At 57.1% G+C, this 16,709-nt stretch overlaps 2 protein-coding genes and 1 long non-coding RNA gene across 4 annotated transcripts; 1 reads left to right on the top strand and 2 right to left on the bottom strand.

The window, feature by feature from the left end:
• Window positions 1-655: 655 nt before the first annotated feature.
• On the bottom strand, window positions 656-6,725 carry AZIN2 (antizyme inhibitor 2). Its single transcript, XM_010303495.2, has 11 exons — window positions 6,142-6,725; window positions 5,533-5,647; window positions 4,221-4,387; window positions 3,950-4,123; window positions 2,990-3,162; window positions 2,753-2,884; window positions 2,233-2,398; window positions 1,951-2,113; window positions 1,765-1,877; window positions 1,284-1,498; window positions 656-939 (listed from the first exon to the last, which is right to left on the bottom strand). Exons 3-11 carry the CDS (start codon window positions 4,317-4,319, stop codon window positions 798-800), a joined length of 1,377 nt encoding a protein of 458 aa, XP_010301797.2. The 5' UTR covers window positions 4,320-4,387; window positions 5,533-5,647; window positions 6,142-6,725; the 3' UTR covers window positions 656-797.
• A 571-nt stretch (window positions 6,726-7,296) lies between these two features.
• On the top strand, window positions 7,297-14,685 carry AK2 (adenylate kinase 2). 2 transcript variants are annotated; one of them, XM_075773734.1, is made up of 7 exons: window positions 7,297-7,449; window positions 7,938-8,063; window positions 9,939-10,049; window positions 10,147-10,241; window positions 10,936-11,008; window positions 11,599-11,794; window positions 13,871-14,685. In XM_075773734.1, exons 1-7 carry the CDS (start codon window positions 7,336-7,338, stop codon window positions 13,876-13,878), a joined length of 723 nt encoding a protein of 240 aa, XP_075629849.1. In that variant the 5' UTR covers window positions 7,297-7,335; the 3' UTR covers window positions 13,879-14,685. The 2 variants fall into 2 exon arrangements, with proteins under 2 accessions (XP_075629849.1, XP_075629848.1); XM_075773733.1 differs by lacking the exon at window positions 13,871-14,685 and having other exon boundaries at window positions 11,599-12,001.
• Window positions 8,000-9,058, bottom strand: LOC142604784 (uncharacterized). Its single transcript, XR_012838616.1, has 3 exons — window positions 8,648-9,058; window positions 8,257-8,433; window positions 8,000-8,138 (listed from the first exon to the last, which is right to left on the bottom strand). It is a non-coding gene; the product is annotated as an uncharacterized LOC142604784 (long non-coding RNA).
• Window positions 14,686-16,709: the final 2,024 nt, after the last annotated feature.

The following is a 16,709-nucleotide window of genomic DNA, read 5'->3' as shown; positions in this document are numbered from 1 at the left end:
CCCAGTGCCCCCACCCCAGAGCCCCCAGAGCCCCCAGTGTCCCCAGAGCCCCCAGTGCCCCCAGTGTCTCCCAGTGTCCCCAGAGCCCCCCTGCTCCCAGTGCCCCCACCCCATGCTGCAGGGTGCTCCCCATGCCCCCCCAGTTCCCCCAGTCTCTGGCTGTCGGGGTCTCGCAGTGTCGCCATGTTTTGGCTTCTATGGGCTCCTGGTTCCCCGTCTCCCCCCACCACAGTACCGTAGCTCTGCAGGACCCCCCCATCCCACGGGCAGGGGGCTTCGTTAGGGCTGCCAAGAGCTCGGGGACCGCAGGGATGTCTTCCCCCCACGTCCCAGAGCCCACCCCCCTATTTCCATACCCCCCCTCCCCAAAATCCCAGGCGTCCCTCTGGATGCCAGAACATGCAGCGTCCAAGGTTTGGGTGAAGGACCTCAGCTTCCCTAACGAGCAAAGCCTCATTATGCACCCAATTGCTTATTGCAGACCGATTCTCCACCACCTCCAGCGCAGGGCGGGGAGGAAGAGCTGGGGGCTTCCTCGTACAAAACCCCGAGCTGCGCTGGACAACCGTTCATTTCCATAACTCTTAAAAAAAAAGAACCCAAACCTGCCGGGCACCACCCGCCCACCCCTTTAGTAGGCACACGACACCGCACGAGCAGGAGGAACGGCATTTATGGTGAACACTTCAAAGTCCTTGCCACGGGTCCCCCGTGAGAGCGGAGCGGGGCGATGCCGGCGGCAGACGGGGCGGGAGGCACGGGACCTTTACCCCCCCCAACCCTGGTACCGGCGTTGCTCAGATGATGCTGGCCGGAGCAAAGACCGGGGTGACACACAGCGTCTCCGCCATCTCCCAGCCGCAGGACAGCGGGGTGCAGATGCTCTCGCGGTCGTCTTCTGTTTGTGGCAGCTTTCCCTGGAAGAGCTGGATGGCTTTCCTGCAAGAGGGAGACACCCGATGGGGAGCAAGGGGGAGCAGCCCCTCCCGAAATGCTGCAGAGGATGTGCCCAGGCAAGGGGGAGCTCAGGGGCTCTCATGTCCCCCAGAGCCGAGCCGAGCTGCCTCTGGCTTCCCCAGTGAAAAACTGGCTCAAGTCTGTCAATATTTTAAAAAAATGTGAGTTTTGCCTCCAAGGCCAGGATTTTACCCCGAATCTCCAGGTTCCAGGGCTCAGATTTGGTCCTCTCCCTTGAACAAAGAGCCCAGCTGGAGGGAAAGCCAGCGTCTCCCGTGGGATTCAGCCTTACCCCCTCACCCTGCTCGCCCAGGACCGTCTCTTACCAGGCCATGCGGGACATGGCGTAGGTGATCTGCGGCTGGGGACACCCCCCAAGCGAGGAGGAGGTTGCGATGGTGTAGGCACCCATGTCCTCAAAAATCAACCAGTCCCCGACGTGCAGCTCGGGCAGCTCCAGGCCGTCGGCAATGCGATCCTCCACGTGTGCTGGGGGGCCCCGGAGGCTGCTGCTGCGCGAGGGGTGGTCTGGGCAGGGTCTCTGCAGGGGAGAGATGGAGCGGGCGCAGAGGAGGAGGATGCACCAGTGCCACAGTGACCTCCTTCGTCTGCACTCGCCCCAAAGTCTGACCCCGGGAGCCCACAGACTCTGGCTACGGCCCTGCTGGTACGCCGCCATGGCCTCTGCTCTGCTCCGGCATGGAGCCGGGGGTCAGCCAGGAGGAAGGGCGGGCAGGGGTGGGTGAGGTGATGGGACGCAATGGGAGCGACCCGCTGGGCCCTCCTCGAGCTGGGCCAGACGCTCACCTTGTGCAGCTGAGGTCTGGGGCAGGGACTGTCAAACAGGAGGCAGCTGAAGGTGCCGTAGATGCCGTCGTTGAGGTGATACACCAGGCTATTCTTGCCGCCAGACTCTTCCTCTGTGGGGGGAGCAGGGAGAGGGTTGAGGGGGGCTCGGGGACACCGGCAGGCCCATCCCACCGTCCCACCTACCGTCAGAGCCAGGCTGCTCCACAGGAACCTCTTCCATGGCAGTGATGCTGGCAGCTAAGGTGAAGGCGGAGGTGACGTAGTATCGCCCCGGTCTCGCGATGATCTCCACCCCGCAGCCGTCTGGGAAATACAAGTCCAAGGCAGAGTTTATCACGGCAGCGATCTGGATGGGAAGAAGATGTTCCCCCTCAGTTAGCTCGGTCCCTCTGCAGGGAGCCAGATGCAGTGAGACCCTCCAGCCTCGTGCTCTGCCTGCGAGTGCAGGCATCGGGAGCCATGTACCTCTTCGAACCGGGCTCTGGTGTCCTCGGTGCCGGGGAATCCCCCTCCGATGTCCAGGAGGTGCATCCGGTAGCCCAGCTCTGTGCCCACCTCAATGGCCAGCTGCGCCGCGGCCACAGACCGAGCGAAGGCCTGGGGCTCCAGACCGCAGCTCCCAAGGTGAAAGCTGAGGGCACAGTCCCTGTTTCAGCAGGGCTCGCCTGTCCCCAGAGAGCAGCGAGGGGACCTGGCACTGGGGTTATCACTCACTGCGGGCAGCTCTGTGCTTCCCACACACCATCCCAAGCCAGACTGCCAAGCCAGCCCTGCAGAGCACCCCCAGACCCTCTCTCAGGGCCAAACATGCCCCAAATTGGTCCCAAAAAGGGTCAGTCTCCCCAGGTGCAGCCTCCACCTCACTCCCAGCCAAAGCAGCCGGCAGCTCCATGGGGCCCCGCGCTGTTCCGGCAAGGCAGAGCTCCCCACAGTCCCCTCCAACACGGACCGAGCACCCCTATGGACAAAGGACCACGTGCTGTACCTGATACCAACAACCTCCACAGCCTGCTCCTTCGCTGTCTCTAGCAGGTGTCGGCAGGACTTGACCGTGGTCCCAAACGTCAAGTTGGGATGGGCAGAGGGGCTGGAGTCAGCAGCAATACCCAACAACATCCTGCAGAGCAAAGCCACACTGTGTTGAGAGGTCTTCAGGCCCTCCGTCACCTCCCAGCCATCTCCCCGGCTCCCACGCCAGCCCCCCGCCTCCAATGACACCCGCCTGGCACGAGGGTGGCTCCTGGCCACCTTGCTCAGCTCCACCTCGTTGTCGAAGGTCATCAGCTGCACGCTGCGGCTGGCTGCGTATTTGATGTGGGCAACCTGCTTGCAGGGGCTGCTGTAGAAGATCTTATCAGCCGGGACTCCGATGCTTTGAACCCGTGCAATCTCTGCCTGCAGAGAAACGACACGCGTGCAGGCAGGTGCAGGCAGGTCCCCGAGACCGGCGCTGCCCATACCTGGCCACGATCGGCCTTGGGGCTCAGCCAGCTTGCGGCATTGCGAAGGGCAAACCGCCGGCATTGCAGCCTGGGTTTTTCCAGGGAAAATCCGCGAGATCTCAAAGGGATCACAGTGGACTGTCGTGGCAGGGGCAGGTTGCGGCAAGGTGTTTACAAGCGGCATGAGACCGGGAGGAGAGAAATCAAGTGGGGTTAGCAGGCGTGGGTTTGGCGCACGTGTCCCCTGTGAGCTGCAGCGAGGGTCACGGCCGCAGCGCTGGTCTGAGCTGTCACGACTCTTTGCACTTTCTCCTCCTGGTAACACGTCCTGTTTAATTACGTACAAGTAAGTGGCTTAACTTTGGATCCTCCCTGGGAATCTGGCTGCGAGTGAATGAGAAGCAGGAGGGAGCAGGGAGCTTTAGGCTCAGCCTGAAAGGCACCGAGAGTTGGACGGCTGCGGCAGTGGCCCCCAGGGATGTGCCTTGCCACCAGCCAAGCCTGCCAGCCAGGACACCAGGTAGAGACAGGAATGTCGGTCAAAAGGAACAAGCCTGAGTCACCAGAGAGAGAGGACAGGGATTTTGGGGCTGCATCGGGAGGGTTTTGACAGCAGAGGGAGACTCCTGCCCCTGTAAATGTCATCTAGTGAGTGGAAAAAGGGAAGGAAGGTGAGCTCTGCCACTCTTCCACAAATGCCCAAAGGATGCTCGCCCCGAGCTGTCCTCCCACAGCCCTACCTTGCTGGTACAGGCAAAGCCTGCCCCCAGCTCAGCCAGCAGCCGTATCACTCCTTCACTGCCGTTGCACTTGACCGGGAAGTAGGGTTTCACACGGGGCAAGGCCTTCAGGAAATGCAGGTGTTTCTTCACAATGTCCCCAAGGTCTGCCACGAAGAAGGCTTGCTGGTCGCTCTAGGAGAAAGCTGGAGTGAGCAGCAGTCGCCTCCCCACAACCGTCTCTGCCAAGGGGGTGCTGGCTGCCGGGGAGCAGCAGAGCCGCAGCCCTTACCGCCTGGCACAGCTCCACGAGGAGGTTCTCCAGGAGGTCTCTGGTGGTGAAGCCCTCCTCCACCATCATGAAATTGGATTCGTTCAAGTACCCGTTCATGGTCAAGGTGTGACAATGCCAGTTTAAAGCCTCCTCGAGTAGGGTATAGCTTCTAAGTATGCAACACGCTGGAAAAAGAAAGGAAATATTAGAGGCAGGGCCCAGAAGTTCCACCAGCGTACAGCAGCCAGTCTGCACCCCGAGGTGCTCCCCGTCCCTCCCACGGGCCATACATGGCAGCACTGCCCTGGGTAGAGCCTCTGCTGCTCTCCTCCAAACCAGCACCTCAGCTGAGAGCCTGACGGTGGGTTAAAGCATCTTCTCCAGGGGGAGAAGACATGTTTCTCTGCAGTTCAGAGCTTCGTTTTGGCACAGAGCAGCCCTGTCTTCTTCAGCAGCGGTCCAGGCACCAACACAGTTAACAACAAAGCCAATTTCACTGCAAAGCGGATGGCCTATAAATGCCAGAACGTGTCCCTTCACGCTCCGGCATGTAGCTAGATCTGCTTTACATTGCATGGGGTGAAGTTCCCTTGTGGTTTCCAAATAGCTGAGTCTCACGGGCCCACCTTCCATGAAAGGGAGGCATCTTTAAAGAGCACAGCATGGGCCACTCACTGGTGCCGACTGGCCTGGGGATGCTCTGGATCCATGCTGTGGTTCCAGTTTCACCTCTCTCCCATGGCACGGGGTGTGGAACAGGGGGACAAGTTAAGCTGCACAGTGTTTCCCAGCTCACACACTTAGCAGAGCTTTACCTTTAAGCTTGCACACTTAGCGTTAATAATCTCCTCCCCTGGTTCCAGCCCATCCCATCACCCAAGGAGCTGAAAACCTAGCACAGGCTCGCACGAAACATTTCCACTCAATAATCCAGGTCTTACAGGAACATGGTCCCTCTGATCTGAAGCGAGCAGGAGACAGAGGTTTCATTTCTCAGAGCTGCACACCACTTCCTCCTCCTCTGCACAGACCAACTTACGACATTTCAGAGGGGCACTAGGAGAAAGACCACGCTGACCCCGGAGCGGCAGGGTGTTGTAATGCATTGAGCAAGCACCACCAGCAAACTCCAGAGACGGGGAATGGGGAGAAAAACTGGGCTTTGAAGCTCTTAGAGCTTCGTACTCGGGAAAGGAGAGCAACTCCTCCAGCCTTACACTTCACTCCCCAAAGAAATTGCTAACCAGCACCCAGCCCGCCCTGGTTGGGCACAGAAATGATGAGCAATTAAGTGGGTCATTCCTGCCAGCCCTGAGCATCCCCTCCTTACCAAGGTCCAACGCCTCGCTCCTGGGTGACTAGGCGTGCTGTCAGGGGGGCCCCCCGAGGAACGCCGAGCTCCCGCAGCTCCCCGAGGTGTAGCTGTTGCTGGGGGTCCAAGGTCTCTGGGGAGAGGCAGTGCAAGGGGTTAACGAGGGAGAGGGGCACCTCTGCCACCCACCATTCCCGAAACTCAGCATCCGCAGGCATCCCTTGCGAGCCCCCTCCTCACTGTGTCAGGCAAGCCAGCTTCCCCAGCAGCCCCGTGCGGCCCCCCCACCCCGTTACCTTAGAAAGCATTTAAACTGATTATGCCCATGGGTCTCCCAAGAGAACGAACCGGCCCCAGTGGCGGCTGTTTGTCCTGCCCTGCTTCCCTGCCTGCCCCAAACGCGTGGACCAGCTACCCCTGCAGAGGGGTTGGGGGGGCTCTGCACCCCTTGTTCCCAGCGCCCCCTCCCTGCTCTGCCTCACCACCGTGGCCATGGCAACCAAACCCAGCCACCTCATTGGCTGAGCTGCCTCCAAGCATCCTTCATCCCTTTCAGGGATGCTTCTCTCCTCGCTCACCCCCTCCCAGGGCTGGGACTGCCCCCCCACAGACGCTCTGGGTTCTCACCGTGTCCCCGCCGTGCCAGCAGCTCATCCCCAGCCCGACAATGCGGAGCGTTGCGAGCCTGCCTGCAGCCCAGCCCTGGTGCAAGGGCGCTCGTGGCTGCGTGTGCATCGCATGCGCAGGGACCCTCGGGGGGAAGAGAGCCAAAAATACCTCCAAAATACTGCTGCCAGGGAAACGAGGCTTCCTGCAGATTAAAGGCTGAGCAGCGCCTGTTTGGCTGGGACATCGGGGGAGGTGGTCGGGAAGACCTCAGGGACCGATTCTGTCCTTGTGCTGCTGCTGGCAGTTTCGGTGGGTTTCCCGACAGCAGACCCAGCTGTGCCACGCCTGCGGACGCCCCGTCTGGTCCATCAGTCGTGTCTTTGCTTGCATTTGTGCGCTTGGAAACAGTTCCACTGCTCCATCCCACAAACACCACGGGCTGAGCAGGGAACTTTTATCCTCCTCTTGTTAATTTGCAACTCCCTCTCTGGTGTCGCTGAGGAGACATTCTGCGCGTGGAGGGGTAGCTGCCCCCGCTGAGGAGGTGACAGGGACCCACGTATCCTGGGTTCTGGTATTTAACTCTGCGGGCTTGGCTTTGCCACGGGGGACGCTCCTGCCCCCCGTGAGGCCCTGGCCCGTCGTCCCGGTGCTCTGGCGCAGCACCCAGCCCTGCGCCGCGCAGGATGGGGGGAGCCGTGCGGGGGGCGCCGTGCGGGGGACGCCGTGCGGGGGGCACCGTGCGGGGGGCACCGTGCGGGGGGCGCCGTGCGGGGGGAGCCGTGCGGGGGGCGCCGTGCGGGGGGCGCCGTGCGGGGGGAGCCGTGCGGGGGGAGCCGTGCGGGGGGCGCCGTGCGGGGGGCGCCGCGCAGGATGGGGGGAGCCGTGCGGGGGGCGCCGTGCGGGGGGCGCCGTGCGGGGGGCAGGGCAGAGCCCCGCAGTGCCCGCGGAGCCGCGCGGGGACCCACTGCACGCGCACCGCGGCGCGAGGAACACACCCCACGCGGGGGCCGCCGGCCCACGCGGCACCGCCTGACCCCGCCCACTCCCCAGTAACCCCGCCCACTCCCCAGTAACCCCGCCCACTCCCGAGAAAACCGCTCGCTCCCTGCATAACCCCGCCCACTCCTGCACGTAACCCCGCCCACGAGGCGCACGGCCCCGGCGTCACCGCCCATTGGCCGCGGGGCGGGCGCGCAGTCGGCGGCGGCCATGGCTCCGAGCGCGCAGGCGGGGGGCGGCCGCGGGCAGGCCCCGGGCCCGGGGCTCCGGCAGGGCATCCGCGCCGTCCTGCTGGGGCCGCCCGGCGCCGGCAAGGGCACGCAGGTGAGGGGGTACCGGCGTGAGGGGGTACGCGGGGGTCCCGGATCGCCTCCCGGGAGCGGCCGGCGGGAACGGGCCACCCGGCCCTCCCCGGGCCCAGCGTCTGAGCCCCAGCCTGGAGGGACCGGGGCGTCCGGCCCCCCTTCCCCGGCTGAGGGACTGGGGCGTGCGGCCTTGCCCCGCTCCGGAGGGTCCCAGACCGCCTTTCCCCCGGGGGCTCAGGCATACGGCCCACCCCCGCCCCCCGGGCCACCTCAGGGTGCCGGGGCCCTCTGTCCCGGGCCCGCTCTCTCGGTCCGGCCGCCTGGCCCCGCTCCCGGAGCGCCGGGCCCTGCCACGTGCTGGCCGGTCACAGCCCGTCCTGCCGCGGCAGAGCGGGGACAAGGCCCCACCGGGACGGGGGGCCCGACCCCCGGCTGGGCCTCAGCCCCCGAGGCGCTGCCTCCCACACCGTCCCGGCGAGCTCACCTCACGTCTGTCCTCTCCCGCAGGCTCCGAAACTGGCCGAGACCTACTGCGTCTGCCACCTGGCAACCGGGGACATGCTGCGGGCCATGGTGGCTTCGGGGTCCGAGCTGGGCAAGCGGCTCAAAGAGACGATGGATGCGGGGAAGCTGGTGGGTAGTGGGAGATGTGCTGGGAGGGGAGATGGCCTGGCAGCACCTGGGATGAGAGCAGTCAAAAGCCACCTCCTAATTAGTGACAAAACACAATTAGTGGAGGAGGAGGTGTGGGGTTTCCCTCTCATTATCTTGCAGGAGATACACCCTATAAAAACATTGGTGCTATTCAAAATTGCTCCTTGCTTACCAGCAGCCTCTCTGTCCCTGGGCTGGTTCTTTCTGCCATGGCACTTTTATGTTGGCAGGGTACGGTCTGGGTTGTGGCTCCTGAACGGTAGTTGAGGTGAAGGTGTATCCTTGGAGCTGCAGCATGGTACAGCTGTACTTTGCGGCTCCTGCGTCCCTTCACGTCACACCGGGACTCCTGTGGGGTGGAAGAGTTTGTTCAGAGGGTTCTTTTACACCCCAGCTCTTGCATAAATGCTTGTAACTGTAAGGTGAAAATGGACTTGAGGGTGTTGCTGTGGTAGTTGCAGCGGGTGCTGTGCAATGCTGTGTGAAAGAGTCACTTTGGATCCCCCAGAGACAAGAGCTAGGATCTTTGACGCATTCATTTTGTGAGGATTTAATCATCTTACCAAAGTAACTGAAATATCTTGGGGAAACTTGAAGGACAGCAAACGGCAGTGACTTGCCCCAAAGCTAAGTGGTGTGGAGCAGATCTCGGGCATCGCTGCTGGCTGTCACAGGCTCGTAACACCCCACGGAGAATCTGCAGGCCACGGGTGGGAAGAGCGATGTGACTTATCTCCAGCCTTCGCTCAAAGCTTGCATTGCAACATCGAGTCTGCAATATCCCAGCTGGTTATGAAAGATAGGGACGTTATCTGGCAAGGCTGCTGGTATCTGCCACGTGTGTGTGGCAGCCGGCACCGGGCTGCTCCGCAGGTATATCCCGGCAGCGTACTCTGGCTCCAAGATAACTCGGCTGGGAGCCCAGCAGCGTTCAGAGCCTGGGATGGGTTTTTACGCCCAATTACAAAGCAGGACCACTTTCTCTGAAACGGGTAATCAGGAAAGCACAGAAGTGACTTGTTGTTTCACCCAACCTGCCTCGTGGCTGTACGCTTCCCGCTCCAGGGCTCTTGTTTATGTGTGCTGTGACAGTCTGATCCCCAGTCCTGCTGGGTCCCAGCTGTATGCACTGGAGAAAACAGCGCTGCTGAGGAGAGCTACTCTCAAATAAACAGCTATTGTTGGGGCTGCAGCATCTGTTAGTACTTTCCAAGTACTGCAGCGTAGAAAAGGCACTAATCCCAGCAGTATGCCGAGATGGTGATGGGGGGGGAACTATGCAGCAAGGCCAGAGCTTGTCAGCAGCCATTGGGCATTTACCTTCGCGCAAGTTTTACGAGAGTCAATGAGCAATTCTCCTGCTTTGCCCTTCCTGCCAGGCCTGCTTACTGAGGGGGATGTGTGGGTGAAAGTACAAAGTAACAGGAAATAAAGGTTATGTCGATATTTTCTATTGTGAATTGATTTGGAAAAAAAAAAAATCTAGGGAGTTTGTCTTTAAGCTGACGGTCACCCTTGAAATACAGCAACCTTTGTAACAGTGAGGTTACGGCGCAGGTCCAAGTCCCTGCACAGGCTGGAGCGTCCCTGGCGTGAAATGTCTCACTAGCCACGTCTTGGTGTTGACACGCGTGGCAGGGAGTGCTTCCCTGACGTGGGCAGGTCTGAACACGCAGTTTTCGCCCTGTTAACAGCAGTGCCCTGTGCTGCGGCTGCTGCCTCTGGGACCAGGAACAGCTGTAAAAAGGGTCTCATGCAGCCTGGGTGTTGGTGTGGGTACAGCAGCTCTGGAGGCAGCGGTGTGTAAAATCGGGGTGTCCCTCCTGACTGTATGCCCATCTCTCCTTTCCGCAGGTGAGTGATGAGATGGTGGTGGAGCTGATTGAGAACAACCTCGACTCCCCTCCTTGCAAGAACGGCTTCCTCCTGGATGGCTTCCCACGCACAGTGAAGCAGGCTGAAATGGTATGCGAGCTCCTGTTCAGGGACTGCTCTGGCATCTCCTCCTTCCCTGGAGACAGGTCCCTCGGCTGTCCCGCTGAGCTGGGTGTTTCTGTTGCAGCTGGATGAGCTCCTGGAGAAGAGGAGAGAGAAGCTGGACTCCGTCATTGAGTTCAGCATTCCCGACTCCTTGCTCATCCGGAGAATCACTGGACGGTAATTATTCTCTCCCAAAGACTCAGTGCACAGGGTGGGATTTCCTAGTTTAGGGGAGAACATCCTAATTTTGGATCCTCGCGTCATTCTCAGTGTTTAGGGCTAGCTGTGATGCTGGTCTGTGTCAGACTTCTGCTCTGTTTGAGCCTTCCTGCCCTGATCCCTGGCCTGCTCTCCTGCGCCTGAGCCAGCCTTGACCAGAGCCCCTTCCCTGCCCTATAAATAGCAGTTGCTGATATGAATCAGTGTCCTTGATGACCCAGCTCAGCCTTTAAGCCTGGTGTCTGACAGCTAAGTCTTTGTGCTCTCGTTTCTCTGGAGCTGTTACGGCTCCCTTACGCAGGACATCGCATACATGTCTGGGCACTGCTGAACATCCTGACCGGGGTCAGTCGTGGCTGTGCAGGCACACGGGCGTCTCCCACTGTTTGCTGTTGCACTGTGTCACACCTCCAGGAGCTAGCCCCCTTCCTCAGTAAAGCATAAAGTAAAAATCCCTTCTCCATCTCCTAGCACAGCTGCTTTTTTCAAGTGTTTAAAAGAGGTGCTTTGTACAGAAATAGCTGGAAGAGATTTTTCTTAATAGAGTATAACTGGGTTGCTATTGCAGATGTTTCTGTGCTGCTGAGTGGCAGGTTCAGGAGACCTTGTCCTGACGTCGGGCTACTTTGCTGACACTTGCTTTCTGTCTTAGGCTGATTCACCCAGCGAGTGGCCGCTCTTATCACGAGGAGTTCAGACCCCCGAAAGAGCACATGAAGGACGATGTATGTGAGCTCCCAAGGCCGCAGCTTACGTTGCTTTGGGTTTAGCTGATGCTTTGCAGCATCCCTGGAAAACCTCCTTTCTTTCCCTCTCTCATACCTTCTGTCCTGGCTTTCTGGGGAGCATGGGGAACTGCCTGGGCAGCCTGAGCTGACAGCACCACAGGGAGCGAGGCCTGGAGGGATGAGTGAAGGGCATGGCCGTTCTGCAGAGCTGGCTTGGGCTCTGCCAGCCTCAGACCTTGCTGGACTCTGTCCATAGCTGAAGTTGCAGTAGGTTGCGACTGGCTTCCCTCCTGGGAAGCAACTGTGGCTGGTGTCTGTTCTCGAGGCTCCCTTTAGCAAGCAGAATGGTGCGTGGGGGAAAGACCATGAATCCTTTTCTCTTCAGTGAAACTGGGACTCTGTGAAGCTGCCCTGGGTTCGCCCCGCTCTCCTGTGCAGGCCTGAGGACTTGCCTCTGCAGCTCCGTGTTGTGCAGCCTCTGCAGCACCTGTCCCAGAGGAGGGAGCAGGGGTTGTCATAGCTACAGAGAGAAGGGGGGAGCTTGCCAGGCTGCAGCTAGCTGGAGACTGTCCCCTTGCTTCTCCCAGGTCACTGGAGAGCCCCTGATCCGCCGATCAGACGATAACGAAACAGCCTTGAAAACCCGCCTGAAGGCCTATCACACGCAGACCTCTCCCCTGGTGTCCTACTACAGCAAGCGAGGGATCCATACAGCGGTGGATGCCTCCCAGTCTCCCGACGTGGTGTTTGCTAGCATCCTGGCAGCCTTCTCGAGAGCAACATGTAAAGACCTGGTTATGTTCATTTAGGGCTCTGTCCCTCCCAGGATGGAGCTCTCCCTTCTTTCTCTGTCTCTCCATCTCTATCTCTGTCTCTTTGGGGATAGGGAGGGTGAAGAGCTAAGCAGAGTAGAAGAGGAGGGGACTAGATGATGCAGCCCAGGACAGGGCTGTGCTAATTCTCTATTAAACAAGCTGTTAACGGTCTCTATCTCAGTATATGTGAATTTCGGTCTGTCTGCGGATGCTGGAGATCTTGCCCCTAGAGGTCGCAGCGAGCCAGAGCACCCGCTGCTGGAGATGGGGTTTGCACCCCTTTGGGTCAAAAAGCTTTTGTTTCATTCTAGAGCTGTAGCTCCCTGGAAGGAGCTGCACTTTCAGCTCCTCCTGGCTGCTCCACAGGGGATTAGCAGAAGGTTGGAGATCAGGGCTGAGCCGTGGGGACAAAGGACCTTCAGAGGGTGCCAGATAGGTAATGCTTTCTGGCTGCAGGAAATGAAACACGGGGTTGCTTGTGGGAAGCGTGTGAAGGGCTGCGTGTGTGTCGGCCAGGGGAGCAGATGTGGGAGGGATGGCTCAGCTGTGCACTGCTGCTCAGGGCTTGGTGAGAACTTGTTCTCGTTGTACATGTGTGGGATGGCAGGTTACCTGAGAGCACAGTCTGTCTTCTGATGGGGCTTGTGGGGCAGACAGAGGGTGGCTGAGAGCTGGGGGTTTTCAGCCACTCATTTTTGGCCCCCAATACAGCAAATATTAGTGAGATCCTTTTTGCTTTTTTTAATAACATGAAGTTTCTAATCAGAGTCTGACAGTCACTGTGTGTGGCAAGTTGGGATCTCCTGAGGACAAGGAAAGGACTTGGGTTTTATCTCTTCACTCTTCCCTTGGCTTTGGCCAAGGAGATGAAGGTGTGTTGAGCTTCTCCTGATCCCAAAGGCTAAATAAAGCCTTATTGCAAAACAAATGATTTTTCAAGGCCTGAGAGCGTTATTAACTACTGGCTTCATGTGCCCTTGAGCCAACGACCTTCGTTATGAGATCATGGAAATGTACTTGTTTCTTGAGCAAATCAAACAGCTCCATCAGGCTCTCTGTTTGAGGACACCATGTGCAGTGTGGTTAGTGCCCCGGCTTCTTGGGGCCGTTACGCTGCTATATGGTGACTCTGCACAGCTGGTGATCACCTTTGCCCATGTGGGTTTCCAATCCTTCCTTGAGGACCCTGCTGTAAATGCAGATTGGCCCAGATGAAGCTTTGGCCTTCCATGTGTGTTTACTGATTTAGTGTTGTCAAGTACCCTCCTCTTTTGACCAGATGGCCTCTCTCCTTCCTGTGCACTGAGCTGCTGTGGGCTGTGTGTCCAGAGCAGATGCCTAATTCTCAGGAATCCCTTGCTCTTTTCTTGATAATGTCTCTTTAGTCTGAAAATCACCCTGTGTCCTTGTACATCCTTTCCAGGGAAACAACCTCTTCCCTTCCAGCTAACTGGAAATAACACCAGGAACTGAAAGCAGTTGACTTGTTGCCCTTGAAAGCACGTGACTGCGGGGAGAGAAGGTTCAAAAGTAAACGGTGCTGGTTTCATCAGCAGCCTGCAATCCCCTGAGATCCCCCACATGGCTGTTGCCTTGTTGATCGTCTCTGGCTTTTCCGTGAAACGGCAGCCCCTGGCACGTGGCCTGAGCGGGGAGGTCGGGATAGTGCTTAGCATGGGACTGCTGTGCTCCAGGGTAGCGGAGAGGAAAGTGTGTTAGAGCTGTCACGGCATCTCGATGACTAAAGGAGTTCTGAGTGGAAGTAGCTTTTGGTTTGGCATCTCGAGAGACTTAAAGGACAGCTGCAGCCCCCTAAGTGCTGCCGTAATGGCAGGAGGGGTTCCTGGCCAGTTGGTGTTCCTGGATTTGGTCATGGTTTTACTCCACAGCAAGAACAATGTGTTCTTCCACTCTCTGTTCTGTTCCCCCTTTGCACTCACTCTACATCCAGCTCACCAGCCTTTTTCTGCCATAAACCATGATGAATTTTGGTTGGTTTTTTTCCCCTAAATCTATTTTTTTTCTTTGTTCCCATTTATTCCAGCTGAGTGACTCCGTGAACCAGATGAGAGACCACCAAATGCTGCACGCTCTGCTACATCACCCATTGCAGCCCTCCCCTGGGTGCAGGGGAGGCAGGGAGGGCAGCTGGGAGGGGGTTCCAATTGATGGGAGGGGAATAAGGAGGTGGTAGACAAGGGGCTTGGGGGCTGATTTGGTTGGGTTTTGTTTGGATTTCTTATTCAGGAGAATCATTGCGAAGAGGAGATGGTCTTCTCCTTAGAAGTCACAGTTTGGGAAGACAAAATTGTACAGAGTGAAATATCTCTGCCAGCAATCAGACGTGGGTCCTTGACCTGTTAGGAGGGTAGGGCTAGATGCCGTTCCAGGCTTCTCCAGGACTTTCAGGGCTTCTTTCATGGGCTCTTAATACTCTGAGGCCACTGCAAGGTTTGCTGTGATTTTTCTAAAGTTGCTTCCTGTCAGCGAGGACCAAAACAAACAAATGACTCATCATTTCTGAAACGGAAAGGAAAAAAAGATGCCATGGTCTTTTCCTGGAAGTTTTATTGTTCTTGTCCTGCTGCATTCCTAAACCCTGGCATAGAGACTTCTCAAGGTTTCTCTGCTGCTGAAGGTTTCTCTCTAGTCCAAGCCTGCCTTACTTGGCAACAGGGTGGCTTTTCTGTGATCTTGACCAAGCTGGAATTCACACAATTCTGAAGAAATGCAAAAGAGACTTTTTTTTAATTGACTGCAAAAATAACACTTAATTGGGTTTTTTTGCATTTCTTTTTAGATCAAATGGTGCCTTGTCTAACCTCTGAATCAATAATAAAATAACCCCTTTACATTTTGTATCTGTTGCTGTGTCCTCTTTGACCTGCAGACAGCATGGAAGACGAGGAGGCAGATGACAGCAGAGCCAACTAACAATTGACCTGGGTGGATCCTCGGGCCTGATCCTATCTCAAGGATGTTGTTCTGTGCAGTTGAAAATATGGCTTGTAACTTCTTTTATCTCTTTTCCTTGCTGAGTGTGTTCCAATGCTTTATATCACCATAGCGATGGTGTCTTTTGCTGCTTTTCTCTCCTGTTTCTTCATGCATGATGCTGAAAGCACTGAGCCCCTGTATGTCCTGACCCCGGTCGGAGCTCCTTTCAGGTATTTAACTTGGGTAATTCCTAGCCTTTCCCCCCTCCCTTTGCATCGCTGGTGTGCGGAGGAGCTGGTGTTATTTCTTGCTCTCCTTCTGCAGTAACTGGAAGCCCCATGTTGTGTCTTTTGTTCTGCTTATTTGCTTTCTGCCTCTCGTACCTTGTTGCATCTCTCTCCCTTCCCCTCCACCGGTGCCTCCCTCTAGCTACCCAGGGCAAAAAAATCTCTTAACCCAAGAAACAAAAGCATTTCCTGGCCTCCCTTTATCCTGCCTCCACAGGGACTCTGACCTTCTGAGGTGTCTCAGAGGAAGGCTGTTCTTGATGAGCTGATGGGAGGGTTGTCGTTTTTCTGCAATGCCCTTGGTACCCCCCTTGCAGCCCTGCTTGTGTCCAGGGCTTTGTTTTAGGCACTGTGGACAGGCACCAGAAAGGGTCAGGCTGCATGTGCCCATTTCCTCCAGAAATGACTGGTTTCTTCAGCATAATTGGGCTCTCTCCTCCGCCATTCAGTCTCTCTGTCCTCTGGTGTTTTTATTACCTCTCTGTACCTCCGATTAGCATTCTCTGTCTTTTGAAGGCAAGCTTGTGCCTCCCTGGCGTTTGTGGTGTTCTTCCCTTGTTTCTTTTGATGATGGATGTTAAATCATGCTTTTCCTCGTTGTTTGGGATTGTGCCCTCTGCTACTTGCCTGCTGTTTTAAAAACCTGTTCTGCCTGCTTCTCCTGGCTTTCTAGTACATGGGATGGAGAAGTCTTGGCTCCTCTGAGCTGGGCTTATTCCATTTGATCCTTGCCTAGGTGTGGAGCGTGAAATGAATTGTTGGGGTGCTGTGGGAAAGGCTGCTGTGGGGAGGCTGGTTAGCTCTGAGCCTACGTCCTTTGTAGTTGGATCTGTTCCGTGACCTGTCTCTGTCACGTTGACCTTGAATGTTTTCCGCAGCACGTGATGCTCTGCAGGTGCTGTAAATTCCTTCTGTCCAACGATTTCACTCCAGCAAGCTGCTTATCAGGCACTCTTTTGAAAACTGTATTCATATTTCATACACACAATTATTCAGCAACTATAAAAGGGGAAAGTTCCTATTTATAGCACAAAGACCAGCATCAAATAGGACACTGAATTCTCACTGATAGAGGAAGTGACCTGTTCTCTAATGCAGCAATATTTCTGCTGAAAAGAAACAGCATCTTGGGGGGGGAAGGGGGAAGAGATGAAAAGCCCTGGGCCATCTCTTTCCATTAAAAATGTGCTGCAGTCCTAAAAATACAGTATCTGCCCTTCTCCCTTCCTGATGAAACCATCTGTGAAAGAAAGATTGCAGAAAAGCCTTTCACTGTGGATTTGCGGTTATTAATGAGTCCGCTGACTCCTGATGGTCTGGCCTGGAGCTGGTCTTAAGCTTCTAATCGATACCTGCTCTCTGACCTTGACCTGGGAGCGAGGAGCAGGCACTACAGCGTGTCTGCTGCGGGCAAGTAGCACAAATCGCGTGTCGGTAGAGGGTTTGTACAGTCACAGTACCCGTGTGCGCAGCCCTGAAACGGAAAGAGCACGTCGGGCTGAGGAACAAAGAACTGGCTGAGAGCAATGAATGGAGGGGGTGGAAAGGTGGGAAGAGCGCTGGGGACACGGGTGGTAACTGCTGCGGAGAAGGAGGGTGCCTTTTTGTCTGAGCCTGCCCCCCATGACTGCCTCTGCTCTCCCTTCCAGGTACGTTGAG

This window comes from Balearica regulorum, chromosome 22, assembly GCF_011004875.1.
Source record: "Balearica regulorum gibbericeps isolate bBalReg1 chromosome 22, bBalReg1.pri, whole genome shotgun sequence".
Classification (NCBI taxonomy): Eukaryota; Metazoa; Chordata; class Aves; order Gruiformes; family Gruidae; genus Balearica; species Balearica regulorum.
Note: the sequence above shows the minus strand (reverse complement) of the source record. Positions and strands in the feature narration are given on the sequence as shown.